Raw genomic sequence first — 19,655 nt, 5'->3', positions numbered from 1 at the left:
TATAATCTGTATAAAAATGTTAATGAAATGATGAGAGGATTTCAAGATCAGGCCAAAATAGCTGGATTCGAAGAATAACTCATTGGATATTTCCAATCTTGATATTTTGGCTTTAAATTTGCAATTCTTTTGTCATGTTTTCACAATTCCTGGATTTTTGAAACCCCGTAGGAGTTAAGTTAATTGAAAAATGGCCAATTAACTGCTATCAACAGATCTGAGTAACAGATTCACTATTTAAATCCCCTAGAACGCCACATTGTTCTACTTGGGTTACAACCAATCCAGTAAGCTTTCATGTTCTTTGATATATTTAAGCTAAATATTAAACAAAGCCATTAAAAGTAAGGTAATTAAAGAGACATACAGGTAAAAAAAACAACGTCTCTTATAAGTTACAAAGGATCAGTTGATAGAATGTATTAGAAGAGGAAAAGTAACTGTAAATCAAGGTGTTCTTATAAATAAAAGATTAAACTAAAAATATTTGCTCAGCCTGAGATCTATCACTATTACAGAGGCCTGTGATGTGTTATTTAGAAATGCACTACTCCAAGTTTGTGTCTACTCACAGAAAGGGATTTAAAATCTCTTTAAACTGGAAAAACACATGGAGTGTAATTAAGTTTAATCTTTACCTTCCTGTGTACGTTCTTTTTTTTATTTTTTATAAAGTTCTGTACATGCTGTGGATCAGAAATTCAATCTCTGTGAATTGCCAGCAAATCCCCTAACTGCGAGAATTTATTGTGTTTTCTCTGAAATAACCAAGCCTCTTGCTTTCTGCTGAGTCTAGGTATCACCGGAGCTTGTTTCTACATGCAGTATGTATTTATCAACAGAGCGCAGCATCAATGTAATGTTCAGTATGACATTTCAGCTATGGGCATAAGCAGCGTGGGTACGTAAAAAAACATTTATTTAATGCTAAAAAGAGAAAAATCTGCGAGATTGTTCTGTGTTATGCGTGTGCTGACTGCTGTGAGAACTGGAGCATCTACAATAAGAGGTGTAATTCCGAAAATAAGTTTAAACCTATTAAACTAGTTGTTTAGAACTTTGTAAGGACAAATCAAAATACATGTCTTTGTTCCTTTCTAAACAGCTCTACTTCAAAACAAAACTGAACACAATTACTGAACAAAGGTGACCCCTACTGTCGTTCCCTAAATGGTAACATTTAAAGTTTAGCTTATAGCTAAAACAACACAGATGCAGTATAAGAGTCCCTGCACATTTGTATTTCAAATGTAACAATCAATTAAAAAAACAACCCCTCAGTATCAATCCCTTAATTAATCAGCAGTCTCCCTTAAATTATAGGTTGAAACTGTCTACCATTTTTGAAGGACCATGGCCTGGATTTAAAGTTTACAAAATATTTTTTTCAAAATATTACAACATCAAAAAACATATAATGTAAAAACAATCTACTAATATATAAAAAGGTCAAAATATTAAACTATTTAAAAAAATATGATAAATATGCTAAACAGTTTTTCCAAAAATATTAAATCAAGACAGGTATTAGTAATTTAATATAAAAATATAATCATTATTACATTGAATGTATTGTTTATTTCTGACATGTTTCACTGTGAAAAAGCCATTGAGATATTTTAAGATGTCTCTTATTTTTGTGTACAATGCTGTCTGTCTCCATATGGAAGGTGATTGTATTAAGAGATTTGTTTGAAGAAAATATTGGGCAAGGAACTCTTGAAAAACTAATAAAGAAATCAGCAACGAACAAAAAGTTCTAATATTACAGTTAAATAAAAAGATATAACTCAAAAAACAAAATAAGAACAAATAAAATGCAAACTGCTGTTACTGTTAGTCTCATAATGATTCATAGAGAAAATATTGCTAATAACGTAGACATTGCATTAATAAGCAATTTGCCACAATCTAAAAAAGCTACATTTACACAAATTCTAAAACAAAATGGTTCAATTGTTTTTACTTTTAACATAATATCTTTAAATGCTTGAACCAGATATGCAGTCAGATGATTGAGAGCAAGAAAGACAAAGAACGAAAAGAAAGGCAAATCATACAGAACGTGTATCTCCATGAATTGCCACAATCCAGCCATCTTTTTTCTCAAATGCACGATTCCTACATGGTTCATTCAATGAACTCTGAAAATTACATTAAATGTAGAAATACAAACGTGCCTTCTTTATAGGAAGAGGAGAAAATAAAACAATGTTATTTATAGGGATAGTGATGCCACTTGTTAAATCATTTATATACATTTTATAAGAAAAGAATGCATCACGCGAAGAAAAGGTTAATACATGTTATGGGTGGTTTTCAATGTTTTATTCATTTGTGTCATTTTCAGAGATTTGACAGTTCCATTTGAGGCACTGCTCAAAAGTCAGATTATATGGGCAATGAATAATCTATGATTTCTTTCACTAGCCACTATTTTACTTTATTGCCTTTTCAGAGTAGAAATATTGATAAGAGTGGGCAGGCTTGCCCTGTGCAGACTTCCTGTCAATTCTTCACTCACACCTGTATGTTCTATGACAAAGAGCAAATTATCATAAGACATTTTCTCAGCTAAATATGTTAATCTGTACCTGAAGCATCTTTATACTATAAAGCTAGACTTAATTTGTCCATTTTTATTGCCACATCCAACAGAAATTATAGAAAAAAATATTATATGTATGAGAAAAGGCATGCAACATTTCTTACCAACTTTGGCCAAAATGTGTAATTAAGTGACTATATGAAAAGTCTCAATATTAACATATCTAATGTTGGGATGACTTCTCTCATAGATGATATATCTTTGTTGGGAAATATTGAGTTGGTGGGCAGCTAATCTAAGAGATGCAGACCTGGTAACTAAATTTGTCAAATTTCCAAATTTGAAAACTCAGATTGATAACATTTGGCCATTTAACTTCAAAAACATATCAAACCCACATATCAAGCACACTGTAATAATAACATATGGCTGGCACAAATCCTTTTTATATTTGTTTTTCTGTAATCATGCACAGTCTGCACACCCAAGTCACAGAAACAAACGAATGTTGGGTGTGTTTGAGAAACACCCAAAAAAACACCCCAAAAATGAATACAAGTATTACCAGCAATTGATAAAACAACAGCTGCTCAGATGGTGAAATTTCAAAGGGATCTTTTTTCTATAGGTATAGATTTTAGTTTAGTGATATCTATTATGAGACCCATCATAGCACCAACCTTTTGGCAGAAAGTACTGTTTGTGATGTATAACTGCCAAAATAAAATCAGAAAAAAAAAAATATTTTTATTTTTTAGCTGCATTAGTTAACAAAATGAAAATGTGTATTTTAAATGTAAGTCATTCATACATACTGTATAGGGAACCATAAGTAAGTCTGGGTGAGACAGACTTACTGTGGATGTAAGAAATTACATTGGAGTAAAAATATAACATACGTGTAAATACCTTAAATTGATCATGGTTCTCAAAGGGTGAAATAAAAAATTAGAGAAGTTGAAAGTTGCTAATTTAGATTCATGTTTTATCCCTGAAAGGAAGGAGGGGCCAAGTGAGAGTTGGGATCTTCACAGCTGGGGCGAAGGTGGCAATGCTAAAACACCTGCTTAAAATAGTCTTATGTTATATAAAATATAACAGAGTAATAGCAAGTTTAAACGTATGGTAACCTGTGCAAGCCAACAAACCTACGACATATCTTTCTGCAAAATTCCAATTAACATTTATTCATTTATAAGTGTATTTCTGTGTGAGGTTTCTTTGTCAGGCCCGATTTAGTATTGTTTGAACTCTGGGAAAGCATTTGCTTGGACCCCCTGGTCCCTGCCCCCTTCCACCCACTCCCTGGCACACAATCAAGCCCTCCACTCCAACCCAGTGGTGGAATTAATGTAGAGAAGGTCTGGTGCAAGAAAATTGATCCCCCCCCCCAAATAGCGCAAGAGTGGCAAAAAGATAGATCCCCATCTGTTGTTCAGCTCCCAAAATGCTATGGCAGATAGTGATCTACCACTTGGTCATCCTTTCAGGACTGCATTTGTGAGCAGTGTTTGTACATTTGAATCTGAGCATGTTTTTGTATAGATTATATGTTCATACTGTCACCACTGGAAAGCAGTGATGTGATGTGTGTAGTGTTTGCATTTGAATACAGGAGTGTGTATGTATGTATTCAGTGTTCACTTTTAAATACAAATGTGTATTTGAGAGAAGAATTGATGTTTGTATATAATGTTTGTGTTTTAATACAGGGGTGTACCTGTATGTAATGTTTGCTTTTGCATGCTGGGGTGTGTTTGGGTGTAGTGTTGGCTTTTAAAATCTGATGTCCATTTGTGTGTAGTATTGGTGTTTGAGTGAAGGGGTGTGTTTGTATATAATTATGGAGTTTGATTTTAGGAGTGTATTTGTATGTAATGTTTGTGTTTGCAGGTATGTTTCTACATTTTTGTTGAATTGCTGGGATGTATGCACATACATACTTACACTGATAAGTATCAGTATCATAAGGCTGCTCACTCCAGCATCACCGCCCATGCTACCTGTGGTACCACCGCCTCCTTTCCTCCTCTTCCCCCCACACGGCGCTCTCTAATAAAGCTGGGAGGAAGTGATCAGCTGTCACTACCTCCCTACTATCTAATACTACTAGGGCCCAGTCACACTCTTAAAGGGCTGCAGCACCTGACCAGCCCCTGTTCAGCGCCAACCAATGGGCCCCTCCAAATAGATGACAGGCCAACCAATGGGTCCCTCCAAATAGCTGCAAAAAATATTTTGATGCAATTCAACCAACTAAAATTCCTGTAGACTCAGCAGATAAAACTATAGGTAAACCCATCTGAAATAAATTTTCTCGATGATTACCAAGAATTTTATTGAGCTGAATGGCTGAAAATTGATTTTTGCACATCAGCACTTTGAAAGGTTTTTATTGATTGGAACTATGTTACCATCTTTAATTTCTGTTCTTTTGGTTCTTCACTGCTATTTTTAGTGCATGTTTTTTTTACCAGTATTCAGTGTAAATATGGTTATTTATATTTTGGGTTATAGAATTTGGCTAAAAAACCTTTCTGTGGTATATAAGAAATGCTTGCTTTACCTGCCCCCTCTATTTTTCCATTTATTTTCCCTCATAGCAGTGAATACATCCACACCTAACTGTGTTCTTCTATCCATTCCATTCACCTAACCAAACACTACACCACCCACCCACCCTTCATCACAAGCACTACACCACCCACCCACCCACCCTTCATCACAAGCACTACACCACCCACCCACCCACCATTCCTCCCAAGCACTACACTACCCACCCACTCTTCATCACAAGCACTATACCACTCATCCACCCTTCCTCCCAAGCACTACACTACCAACCCACTCTTCATCCCAAGCACTACACCACCCACCCACCCTTCCTCCCAAGCACTACACCACCCACCCACCCTTCATCACAAGCACTCCACTACCAACCCACTCTTCATCCCAAGCACTACACCACCCACCCACCCTTCCTCCCAAGCACTACACCACCCACCCACCCTTCATCACAAGCACTACACTACCCACCCACCCACCCTTCCAACCAAGCACTACACTACCCACCCACCCTTCCTCCCAAACACTACACTACCCACTGACTCTTCATCACAAACACTACACCACTCATCCACCCTTCCTCCCAAGCACTACACTCCCCACCCACCCTTCCTCCCAAGAACTACACCACCCACCCAACCTTCCTACCAAGCACTACACCACCCACCCAACCTTCCTACCAAGCACTACACTACCCACCCACCATTCATCCCAAGCACTATACTACCCACCCACCATTCCTCCCAAACACTACACTACCCACCCTTCATCCCAAGCACTATACTACCCATCCACCCGTCATCACAAGCACTACACTACCCACCCACCCACCCTTCCTCCCAAGCACTACACTACCCACACACTCTTCATCACAAGCACTACACTACCCACCCTCCCTTCATCCCAAGCACTATACTATCCATCCACCCTTCCTCCCAAGCACTACACCCCCCACCCTTCCTCCCAAGCACTACACCACCCACCCACCCTTCCTCCCAATCACTACACTACCCACCCACCCTTCCTCCCAATCACTACACTACCCACCCACCCTTCCTCCCAAACACTGCACTACCCACCCACCCTTCCTCACAAGCACTACACCACCCACCCACCCTTCCTCCCAATCACTACACCCCCCACCCTTCCTCCCAAGCACTACACCACCCACCCTTCCTCCCAAGCACTACACCCCCCACCCTTCCTCCCGGAGCACTACACCACCCACCCTTGCTACCAAGCACTCCGCATCCAGCTATGCTTATAGTATATTTGTCTAGCTGCTCCAAATATCGCATTACAATTTACCAGTGGCTGCATATCCTTTAATTCTCGCTGACCATTAACTTCAAATTGTCTCCCTATTTTGACCAATAATTGTAAGTTCACAGGCTACAAGGATTATGCACAGCAAAAAAAAAAATGGTATTTAATTTAGTTCTGTCTCACTTTGCTAAAAAATAATAATGGCTTGGCCATGTGGCATTCGTTTCAGAAAAATTGATGCAGATGATACAAAATGGCACAAAAATGTGTCTAAGTGGATTGTAAGCAACAATCTAATTACAATATTTGTATTTATTATGAGAGGAATCTTTATTATCATTGTTGTTTACATGCAAAAAGTGCAAAGTGAGGAATATATTTTGCTTATTTTGCCGAGAAATATATTTACTTATATATATTTATTTATACACTGTAATTACTTCTGTCTTTCTCTTTTTCATGTTTAATCTACTTCTAACTAAAAACATAAGACAAAGTAGAGACTGCTTTGTCTTATATATTTTTCCTCTGGCTGACGTTCTTAGACACTGGGCAGAGCTACAGTGTCAATCCCAACAGCTGTCACTAGTGATGGCTGCATGGAGCTGGCTCTATCTTTGGAGTATCCTGCAGTCTCCCAAGAACCTCCACAGAGCTTAATGCTGTACTTTGGAACACGAGCAAGTGCACAACAGTAACATCAGCTCCTGGGGTGCCAGGAGCTAAAGAGGACCTGTCGGGGGAAGATAGTGGTGTCTGCGAGGGACAGGTTCAGGTAAGTAGGACTCACCTTTCCCTTCCCCACCAGCCAACAGACCACAAATTCGGCAAAATCCCTAAACGGTGATTGTGCTGCTTTAAGATTTCTCATAATCTACTTCAAGGGATACTACATGCATAAAAAAAAAGTTTAACTCATAAATGGCAGAGCATTGAGCAGTGAGACTGAAAAGTTACTTCTTAACAAGTATTAAGTTACGTTACCCAACTTTACATATAGGAGAAACCTGTGGGCATTGGGCTTCCACATAATTTCACATTTTATTTGTTAATATTGACATTGATTGTATTTTTTTTTTTTTGTAGAAATGGATGCATTTTAACTGACAACCAATTTTATGCTGTTAATTGATTTTCAATTTTCAATCTACATTTTTTAATCTATGACCTGGTAGTGACAGAAACTATTGAACATATCATACCAAGCCATCCCATTTCCATTATTTGAGGACTTTCTACTAAACCTACTCTAGGGTCCTATGCCAAAATGTATGTTGTTATAATGTTATTCTTCTGCAACTTCTGTCATAAATCCTGACTTCTTCAAGGATGGTGAGAAGATGCCTATGTGAAAGGGGGGCTGTGTATACTCGCATTGTGGATGAGTGGCTTTTCTTGAAAATAATAAAATAATTAGAAGGGCTCTATTTCTAGTTATATAATGTAAATAAACCTGCTAGAAAATGGGGCTTAGGAAATATATGTTAAATATAAAATACAGTTTAGGGGGACTAGTCATCTATTCATATCTACATTTGTTTATTTATGTATTCTCTTCGGACCTGTATACAACCAGACTTACATACTGGGATTTCCACTAGACTTGGAGATTTGTTTAATTTCGAAATGCCAATCAGGTTCAGGTGATTGTTAAATGTAGCCAAATCACAAACACGCATAAAACACGCAATGGCCGACTTTGTCTCTATAACTTGTGATTTTGAATTCTGTCCTCAGGGCCAAGAAAAAAAACAGATGATTGATGGCAAAAAAGATAATTGATAGAGAGGGGACTGTCACTCAAAGTTTGTTTTATTCACAATTCAAGTGAGAAGTGATCAGGAGAGCTAAAATACATTGTATTTCAATGAACTACAAAAAAAGCTCAAATTTGTTCTCTCCATATTTTTACTCTCTTCTATTCTCCCATTCACACAAAGTGCTCAATCAGATCCATATTCAGAATGAGTTGTATAGTCACAAATAGTCTCTTTAATTAGACCCATTCATAGACTATCTGTGATGGCTTTAGAGACAGATATAATTGTCTCTTTTTATCCATTTCAGTAAATTGTCAGTCTGCTCACTTGTTCTAATTTTGCACTTATTCAGCTGCAAATGCTGAGATGCTTTTAAAATATGCATCTCTTTTCATCATGATAACAGACAGCTAAATAAAACACAAATCACAAAACAAAGTACTTTTTGTCTTGTTAGCTTTATACAGCTTACATTTGTTTACATCTCTTTTTTTCTTTTTGTCTAGAGCAATCTGGCAACAAGTCCTACAGAATCTGTTGTTATTCAGTGTTACAATTCATTCTGACAACGTGAAGAGTCAGAATAAATAAACATATCTTTATATCAATCACCTGTGTGCTTGGTACAATAACTGTAATAAATTGTATCCAAACATAAAGGTATAGTGAGGAATCAAAAGTGAGAGACTATATATTAGATGTAAATGTGTGTACGAAGAAGGAAGGGAGGTAGACATACATATAGACAGAGAGACAGACAGATATGTTTACCATGGAAGATGTAGTTTAAGCAATCATTTTACCATAATTAATTATTTAACGTTCAGAGGTTGGCACTAATATTGCAAGAGGCCCTTGGCATTCCCCTCTATGGTAGTTATTGGAGGGTAGAGACAGCAGTCTGTGACACATTATTGGGACGTGGAATTACGGGTCCATTGCAACAGAGACCTCTCATTTTTAGAAGAGCACAGGGACCCACACTTTTAGAATATAATACTCCACGCAGGAGGGAGCAGCGAGCTCCGGTTAATTTCTCAAGTCAGTTTTACCGTGGCACATAATGTGGGTAGACGCATGCATTCAGTTTTAAGCAAGTTGCGGAATGTTTTGCGACCGGGGTCTCGTCCCTGATCTGTAACTTCCTAGCACCATAGGGACATATCACAAAGAAACAAAACTAAGAACGAATGAACAGCTTTGCTTGTTTGTGATTGGGAGTTCCACCCATTGTGCCAAAAAAACATGTTTGTTGGAAAAAAGATGATTGATGTTTGGGGGCAGCCCCTTAATGTTTTATGATTTTATTCTCAGATCCCATGAGGAAAAAAATATATGTTTAAATACTAAATATTTAAAAAACATATAATTTATAAATATATATTTTTTTCACTGCTCCTCCTTTCGCCCCTCTCTTGTTTATTTCTTTTCACTTGATCTGTGAATCAAATGGTGGGCAATGCACTTATATTAAAGGGACACTATAGTGTTAAGAATACAAACCTACATTCCTAATACTATAGTTCCTTCTGCCTCCCCCTCCCGTGACTAATAAAGGGTTAAAATTTTTTGCACTTACCTGATTCCATCGAGGCTGGGTTGGTGCTTCGCCTCCTCTAACATCATCCAATGGGGGGGTGGGCTTATGCGCGGTAAGCGTCACAAATGTATTGACTCAGTGCTCTCCTACGGGGATGTCACTGACGCCGGATGTCTTCATGCAAAGCGTGATGACATCCAGCATCAGTTAAGCAACCTCAAGTCCGGTAAAATCCCAGAAGAGCCTCTAGTCTTAACACAGGTGAGTGGGTGCATATAGTTACTCTCACCCCAACTGGCAAAAATCCGAGGCAAATCTGATAATACTAAAACGGGAAAATAGGAATTACAGCTTTACCTAACATAGAGCAGAATCATGAATGATTTATAGTTACAGCAAACATGACGAAAACTACATATTATCCTAACTGACTCCAGAATTGAAAAAAAACACACATCAATAAATGCCACTGTATAGAAATCTCCATCATTAGAGTAGTTAAAAGTCACGGCACATATGAGTCTTTTCAAAAAGAGTCTCAATCAATATTCCAGATCTGAGGAATGTTTCAGTAGTAAAGTATAAAGAAAAAGCATAGTGCAGATAATAATACATAATATCTAAAGCTTTCATGGTGAAATGCACTCACTTCTAAGTATTTCTGAACATTGTATATATCACATTTATACCATGGCAAATACATCCTCGTAGTGAACACAATAAGTTCTCAGAACGGTGGATAAAGCTGGCTAGTTGACTTTTTTCATCTTTTATAGAAGCACATACATCGAGTTAGGTGAAACAAGTTGTTTTCTCTATGCTATATTTCTATATTTTCTTATTCCATTAAAACGTTGTGATAACTTGAACATTTTTACTAAAAAAAAAGGGGAGCATCATTATAGCAATGTTATTTTGCTAGTGTATTGAAAACAATGTGTCACCATTATGGTTCTATCATTAATAAGACGAATGAATACAAAAATCAGCTAAATCTCGCAGATAATTTTTGCCCTCTGTTGGTCACTTCTCTCTTGATCTTAAAATAAAACCAACATTTAGTGACTGTCCCCTAGCTATAAATTATCTTTTTTACCATCAATAATCTGTTTGCACCACAGGCACAACTCCAAATCACCAAACCAAAGCAAACGAACATGCCGATTGCATGGCACGTCAGAGATGTGGAATGTGGCCGCTAATCAGCCTAAATTTGGTTGAACTGCAGTTTGGCGGAACCTTAAAGGACCACTCTAGTGCCAGGAAAACATACTCGTTTTCCTGGCACTAGAGTACCTTGAGGGTGCCCCCACCCTCAGGGACCCCCTCCCGCCGGGCTCTGGAGAGAGGAAGGGGTTAAACTTACCTCTTTTTCCAGCGCCGGGCGGGGAGCTTTCCTCCTCCTCTCCATCTTGATCGCGACGTCATCGGCTGAATGCGCATGCGCGGCAGGAGCCGCGCTCGCATTCAGCCGGTCGCATAGGAAAGCATTTACAATGCTTTCCTATGGACGCTTGCGTGCTCTCACTGTGATTTTCACAGTGAGAAGCACGCAAGCACCTCTAGCGGCTGTCAATGAGACAGCCACTAGAGGATTTGGAGGCTGGATTAACCCTCATTATAAACATAGCAGTTTCTCTGAAACTGCTATGTTTATAAAAAAAAGGGTTAATCCTAGAGGTACCTGGCACCCAGACCACTTCATTAAGCTGAAGTCGTCTGGGTGCCTAGAGTGGTCCTTTAATGCACAAGTGTTTTAGAGAGCAGGGAACATGTCTGTCCCTATTGCTGGTACAGCAGTATTGCTCATTAAACATTTTAAAGGGGCCTCGGGTTAGGGCGTGTTTATGATTAGGGAGGCATCAAAAACAGATCCAACTCTGAACACTGAGCAGGCTACATTCCTCTAGTCAAGATGGCTGTTTCTCATTTCCTCAATCGAAAAGAACATAAAAAAAATCCCACTGACAGCACTGAGTAAATTATTAATCATTAAATTGTCTTCGTACAATCGTATAAGACATTCCAACTCGGATATACTTTGTTCTGATAGACTGACAGAGAACACAATACCAATACTCTTTTTCTTCAATCTTTCAATACAAACTAGCAGCTCAATGATTTAAATTAAAAATGTATATCGTAATGACGGTTACATTTAATATTGCCTACGAGTAAGCAATCACATTGGACGTGAAACTCTCTCTTCATTGCTTGTTGTCTGTTAACACTATTGCCAGTGTGGATTCAGCAGTTTTTTTTGCAAATAATTCAATAAAAGCTTTATTTTGGATACTTCCGTATCACACATCCTTCAAAATCAACTTGGGAAAAAGCAGATATATTTTCTGATGCTCAGTCAGAATTCCCATTTTTTCAAGTAAGGAAAAAAAGATTTAAAACGAATTATTTTTGTTTAAGTGCTAAATTTGTCTTGGCAATTAATTACCATTTATTTTAATTTAAGAACCTTTGCACATTCTGAAAGGCGAATTACTCTGATGATCACTTTAATAAGATTCTATAAAAAGACACAAAATCGAAGAAAAAAAAAGAAATTAAATAAGAAGGAAAGAATGTTGGGCACAATTATCATGTATTGTCAGTGTAACTATTTAATTTTTAAACACTACCTCTTCCTTGGGTGTGCTTATCAAAATTAGATCTTCACAGTCACCTAAGAATTGCTATAAAACACGAACATAATTCTGAGTTATTTCTTTAATCATTGCTAAACAGCAGGAGCTCAACAAATAATGAAAACAGTGCGTATTCAGATTTCTACCTTAGATGTAATAATGAATGAAACATTTGAATAAAAAAGATACTATTATGGAGATAATAAAATAAACAAATATAAAAAAGATAATGAAAATTCATGCAGATAATGGAAAAAATTGCAGAAGTTTAGGAGCAATTTATGATATGTTTTCATAAATCCAAGAGTCTAAATACGGTTTTCCCAATGTTTCAATAGCTTATGAAATCATATTAAAACAAATATTTGTATTGCATGTTTGTGTTTGTTAAATATTTTAAGGCATGGAATTTGTTAGGGATCTTACTTGGAAACTAGCTAGCCTTAAAAAATAAAAAACACTTCTATTGGTAATTTTCATGACATGTCTAAACTTTACATTTAACAGAATGGCGCGGATTGCATTCTTATTTACATTATCATTTGAAAGCAGATAATGCACTTGACTCCTAATTTTATCAAAGATGTTTATTTAAAATATATTACATTGAAAAATATAGGCAGGGATCCAAAACGAATGTCTCACTCTTTATGTCATTTGACGAGTTGAGTTTGGATTACAATGTATGTAAAATTAAAGATCTTCTTAAGTCAATATTGTAAATGTTTATTATAAAAAAATGGAATTTTGCTAAGCTGTTCATTGTTCAGTGTAGTGTTTTGATGACTACAGTTTAAGTAATTATACATTATTTTAAAAAGGTACATTTAAAGGAACACTCCAATGAAAATTTATATTAATTAATGCTGTGTGATCTCATTGGTGTATATGGAAAAAACTAGCTTGAAAAAGCTACAGATATCCTTTCTGCAGCATTTGCAAGCCCTCCTCTCTTCCCCCAGCACAGACGCTAGGTCACACTCCAAGCCTCTGTGCTGGAGCTGCGAGCATGCGCATGCCATCAAAGCTTTTCCATGATTCTCAGGAGGGAGGAAAACAGGTGCACTACAGCCCAGTGTGTATGCTGCTTCCGTTAGCACTGTGATGCTAAAGAAAGAGGAAGAAAGCCTCCTTGGATATCCAAGTGGCAGCTGGGAAAGTGTTTCTGACCCAAAATATAAAAGAAACAATTTCTATTGAAAAAGGGATTTTTATAAAGTGTCACAAATACGACAGACATATGACACATCTAGTTGAAGTAATTTATGTGTCTGGAGTCTTCCTTTAAATATGTGAACTACAACAGATTTGGCCAAAGTTGGACCTACTTGCACTATTACAATCATTTTGGACGAATATAAACCAAGTCATTTATTTTCGATCTTGATCATTTTAGACCCCTTAAATCAAATACAACACATATAGTCAGTAATTATTATAAATATAACCATACATTTGTACATTTATCGTACTGTAATTGAAAGGAATCTGCAGTTCCTGCAAAGAGATTCTGGTTCCGCTTAGTGTTTGTGCATTTTAACTTGTCAATAGGTTTAAACATTAAAGGTTCGCCTTTTAGACAATCTGCACTATTCTCTCTTTAGTTTTTATTCTATTTTGGTTGTTTCCAACAAGAAAATCATGCTTCGATCCTATGACGGCTAAACCAATAGAAATGCAACTTGTCGGTAAACACAACCACAACTCAATCTTTAGTAAATTAACCATGCAGACAAAAAGTAGTGGCCCTGCAGGTATGCGAAGAGATTTAAAATGAAACGCTGCAACAATTTCTTTAAAAGACATCCGAATTGCTGAAGGTGCAGACACAAGGGCGTATGGATAAATTGTATTTAATGTAATGCTGAGTCCACATGGAGGAGTCAAATTACCTGTCTCTGATGCCACAAGTATCGATCTGCAAATCACTGAAATTCCCCAGAGCGCCTCGTTGGACTAAAATGAGGTCTTTGGGCAGATTATCAATGAAAATAAGCTTCATGCAGCCTTGAAATGAAGTAATCGGGTTTATACAGAGAGAATCTGCAAGATGATCCGGGCAGCCTGTTCAGTATAAAATAAAAAAATAAATAAAAGACAACAGATCTAATAAAAATTTTTGATAACACATTTATTTTTTATGAGTACTATTGATGGATGACCCTGAGGTCTCAATATTTTTGATGTCTTCTTTATTATATAAGCTTTGTCATAAAATCTCATGTTATGAAGAAAAAAATCAGCACAGCGTAAGCAGAAAAAAGCAGCTACTCAGGGTATTATTATTGCCTTTCTGCCATTTTATCTTTATATCTGTTTGAAAATGATCATTTCAGATCCCAGAGATTTTATTTTCATTTATTTATTACTTTATTTGATTTCCAGGCGCCTGAAAGACAGACATATTGCACACTCCCGATAAAATAGAAAGTTAACTTTTACTGCCATATATTAGGAAACCAATACTGAACTTTGAGACTTTGGGGATATGGTAAAATTAAGAGCACTAGGGGGGATGTATACAAGTGTTTCCTCTGTGTAATTGTGTAAAACTGCAGGACAGTTAGTGCCTGCATTTATTGAAGTGTTGTTTACAGAAAAGTGGGGCAGTATCCATAGCAACTAAAGTATTCAGAATGAACATTCTGTTGGTTTCCATGGTAACTAGTTCACATTTAGAACTCTGGGACACTTTTCGATACTAAGATTCATAATAAATACTGGAATCTCACCAAACAGATGAATAATCAGAAAACTAAACATCTTGTAAAAGTATTTAAGGGTATTAAATCAATACTAGACTGCATGATCAGCCTTTTGACTTACGATAGGAAGCTGGTATACTGTACAATGCAGCCCAGATATTGTCCCAGTGACATGACACTGATAAAAGGCGGCTACTATTTAAGAGATGTCCAATGGAATAGAATTCTGATAACACTCTGCCATATTTGAAACAGCTAGCTAGGCTCACCAGGAGATATGAAACCTCTCTAGAAAACCTAATCTTAATGAGAGCCGACTCTTTTGGCAAGATTATAATCTCTTCCCTCCCCCGACTCCTCTAAATGAACAAGGATCAGAAGCTCTAGATCAGCAAAAAGTAAAATAGGAGGTTTTCTAAAACCTTAGACAGATTCCCTTGGAATGGATGGTGAAATCCCATTTGTTTCTGAAGGAAATGTTGAAATTAGTAACAGCTGGGTTCAGTCAACCGGATGTGTGTTGAGCATTAAATAGATTATTACAATAGCTACAATATAACAGACACATTATCCCTTCGACTGTGAATTTATTAACCTACAAACAAACTTTGTCCATGGAATAAGGCGTCATCCAGCCTCATCCATAATGAATAATAACGTACAAGGAAAGTGGTCAACATCAAACAGACTAGCACCAGAGCGTTTTTATTTATTTGCATTCTAAACATTTGGGATCCGAACTTTGATAAAAGGAGTCTTACCTCCAAAATAGTACTTGTTTCCTGAATAAATCTGTATTGGCATATTGGCATGGACGGGAGGTGTGGCTCCATTATCCAGCGTTAGAGTGATGCGATGTCTTCTTGCGTTAATGGAAACTGTGTGCCAAAGACCATCGTCTAAGTCACTGCCTGTAAAACAGAGATATATGTTAAAATGTCGCCACTAACTGTATAACAAATGGAATGTAAATTACAATAAAGCTTTGTACTGGAATTTGTTTGCTCTGACTTTGGAAAAGAGACTTGTTTATATATATATATATATATTTTTTTACACAGAACACATGTCCTTGTCTAACCTTTAATCTATTATTTTACCTAAGCAATTTTTTGGTTTAAATTGCATTTATTTCACATTTAGTTCAGTTAAAAAAAAAAAGACAAACGCAGAGACCTATCACATGTAAAATAGAAAAAAACAAAACAGATGAACTAGAATCCGCGGGCAAGGCTGAATGCTAAATATCTCGGAGCCAGGGGTGGTCAGGGACAGAGGAAATTCATAACAACATCTTTTCTGGCACTTCTCAATAATAAGCTCCGTTAATACGAAGCTACAGCTCAGAGACTGCGCAGTGCGCAAAGCTCTCTAAATATATTCTGTAGAAGACATGATGAGAAATGAGAGGTGGGAAAATGCTGACAGTCAGCTGTCATTCAGCCAGTCAGTAATCTACTATCTATCACAGCTGTCTGAATGTTCCAATAACCTGATATAATACATTCTATTGATATGATACTGTAACATCATTTCAAAACACAAACACACTTTTATGGGGAATGCAACTCCAAGCATTACATGCCCAGTTTAACATATTAGCTTTCTAAGCAGACATATTAGTCCAGTAAGGTAAAATAAATGGTTTCAGCATTTTCTATACTATTTCTATCAGACGGTATATTTTGGAACAATTAGTTTTTTTGTAATTACTCCCTTCAACAAACCTTAATGCTTTAGAGAATGTGTCATGTATCAGAAGCGAAGAAGCACAGTATAGATAAAGACATTGGTCTTGTTTCTCTTCGCTCAGTAAGGGTTTACTTGACTTATTGAATAGTTGTCCCTCAATTTAAGTCTATGGGAAATCTTCACTAAAGAATCAAAGGATAACATGACCTAGATTCCTGACCTTAATTAGCAGTAGGTGATCTAAGGCACATTACAGTTGTCTAAGCTGATTCATTAACATATACCATGATGGAAATGAAAATTCAAAGGTCATTTCGAATTGTAGGTCAAAGTATCTGAACTGAATTGGATTTTTTTCCAAGTTTGGGTATTGTGGCACCTATTGCGCTATTTTACTTTTATCGTTTCTCATTTACTCAGTGGTTATTGTTACACGCACAGATTGGAGCAGCAAATCTTCTTTATTTTTTGATAAGTTAGCCCTGTGTGCTCCTGCCTGTACACCTACTCGCTGTATATAATGAGACAGTCATTACTTTTAAAACCATATGGAACTGGCAAATAATATGCACATTTTTATTAGTGATATAACTTAGAAGTGAGTGCATTAGGAAATATAAACGCCATTCGAAGTAAGAATAAATTAAAACTACCTTATACAGGATAACACTGAAATGCAGCATATCTTTGATATTTAATTAGCCTTTGAGAAATAATAAGACAGTCTCTAACCAACAGGTGGGCTGCTGACCTTTCAGAAAAGCAAAGTATAAAGCCCATAGTGCTCTCAGATGTACAGGAGAGAAAGAAACACTGCCAGCTGTTTGTGTATTCAGTAAAGGAGGATGTTACAGTGTCACCTCCTTGGGAAAACAAGCAAAGATACATCTGTTTGTGTTGGGTTTATGTAGCAGAGTTTTTGCTGCAATGATTTTTAGGGAAGGATGGAAATGTTGCTTTAAAAAAAATAGAAAAATGTTTGCACTGTTGGTAGGCCTCCATATTAATAAATGTGATATGCACGTAAATTTGTGTCTGTGTGTAAATATTGCCTTTACCATCATCATTGGGTTAATTAAAACAGACATGTGTTTCATATTTGTGTAAACATTTTACATCAACAAAAAACACCATATTATGGACATGTTTTAAGTGCACAAACAATTCTTTATTTTTTTAACTTTCACAAAATGGGAATGTTTTGAAACCATAGGTAACAATATGCACTTGCAGTAATGAGGGCAGTTGGAATAAGGGATGAATTTGCCTATCCGATTGCTACGGAATGATAATTTGTTACGTGCAAAAGATTCAGCAGTGTTAAAGTAACACCAGATTTTACATTTGTTCATGCAGATAATATGTCGAACAAGATGTTATTAAAAATATTACCAAGTGTTAATACCAATAGGTAGATCATCACTGGCAGCAATTCAAAGACATGAATGCAATAAGCTGATGGCAGCTCCATATATATAGCATCACTTACACTACAGTATATTTTATTTATTTATTTTATAAAGCGCCAGTAGATTCCGCAGCACTGTACAATTAGTGGAGAACGTACAATATACACAGACAAATACAAGAGGTAGAGAGAGCCATACCCGTAAACTGATAACTAGCCATTGAAGCTCTTTTATACAAAGAGTTTAGCTAGATAGCCCGTGAGCTTACAATCTAAATGATACCGTGGGGATTTGAGACAAAGGGTAGCAGGGGAAATTTAAAGGTGATGGCTAAAAGAGTTAACCGAGAGAAGCAGCTATTGGTAAATTTTAAAGGGAATGAAGAGGTAATTCCTGGAATGAAGAGGTAATTCCTGGAATGAAGAGGTAATTGAGTGAGAATCTCAAACAGCTGGAGAAGCATGCTATATATTTAAGGGGAACCTGGTGGGCAGGAGGAGGGGAGGGTGGGTGGGAAGTGGTGAGAAAAAAATATTTCAGAGCATCACAATGGCTGTTCCTATGAGTGAGTATGAGTGTGATACGAGGACTGAATACAATATTTATATGAATGTATTTACAGCCAGGAAGAGTATGGGGGACGGTGGATGGGAGCGGGGGGACGGGGGATGGGAGGGGAGGGACGGGTTAGAGTAGTGTATGTGTAGTGTATGTGTAGCGTATGTGTTGAAAAGTTTAGCAACCAAATTCTATCACCCAAAATATGAATAACTGTGTACATGAAATATTGGTCAGAAACATTAAATGACAATGATAAAAACTGCATGTACAGAAAATTACAGTGGCAAACTACAGGTATAATTGGAAACAGTTCTATAGTAACACATGATAATATGGTAGCAATGTAAGAATAAATGATGTGAAGTATCTTCCAAGCTTTAGTCAGTACCTTGGATTTGTGGGATTTACTGCAGGATGTTAATGCAGAGCATCACAATCGCTGCTCCTATGAGTGAGTGTGAGATGAGGCCTTGGCGTTGCAGGAGTTACTGCAGGATGTTAATGCAGAGTATATTTTACTTAATGTTGAGCAGGAGAACTCATTACACCGCAACCTAAACACCATTGCCAATTTTTCTGCTTGGAATATACAGTGTATTTAACATGTTACTTGTATTAATGTGACTACAGGCAGAAAGGTAACACCATAAGACCACTTAAAGGACACTTTAGGCACTCAGACCATTTCCTATCATTGTCCCTGTCCCCCTTAGTCTGGCAATAGAGAAACTGTAATGTTAACATTGCAGAGTCAAGACTGCCTCTGGTGGATATCTACCAAACAGTCACTAGAGGTGCTTCCTGGCATTTCATAGAGTTTGATTCTGTGAAATGATGCTGGATATTCTCACGCTTTGCATGATGACATCCAACAGGCTGAAAAAACCCATAAGAAAGCACTGGTTCAGTGCTTTCCAATGGGGAAGGCCTAACACAAGCATGCCATTTACAGTTCATGCACATTAGGTTC

At 36.9% G+C, this 19,655-nt stretch overlaps 1 protein-coding gene across 1 annotated transcript in view; it reads right to left on the bottom strand.

Annotated features, from left to right (window-relative positions):
- Positions 1-19,655, bottom strand: part of CNTNAP5 (contactin associated protein family member 5) — a 355,606-nt gene that overhangs the window by 149,396 nt on the left and 186,555 nt on the right. Inside the window, exons 9-10 of the mRNA XM_063429233.1 lie at positions 15,785-15,934; positions 14,211-14,382 (exon numbers count right to left, since the gene is read on the bottom strand). Coding sequence (XP_063285303.1) covers positions 14,211-14,382; positions 15,785-15,934 — 322 coding nt within the window. The remainder of the gene's footprint in view (positions 1-14,210; positions 14,383-15,784; positions 15,935-19,655) is intronic.

Source organism: Pelobates fuscus, chromosome 8 (genome assembly GCF_036172605.1).
Source record: "Pelobates fuscus isolate aPelFus1 chromosome 8, aPelFus1.pri, whole genome shotgun sequence".
Lineage (NCBI taxonomy): Eukaryota > Metazoa > Chordata > Amphibia > Anura > Pelobatidae > Pelobates > Pelobates fuscus.
This window is presented reverse-complemented; position numbering and strand designations above follow the sequence as displayed.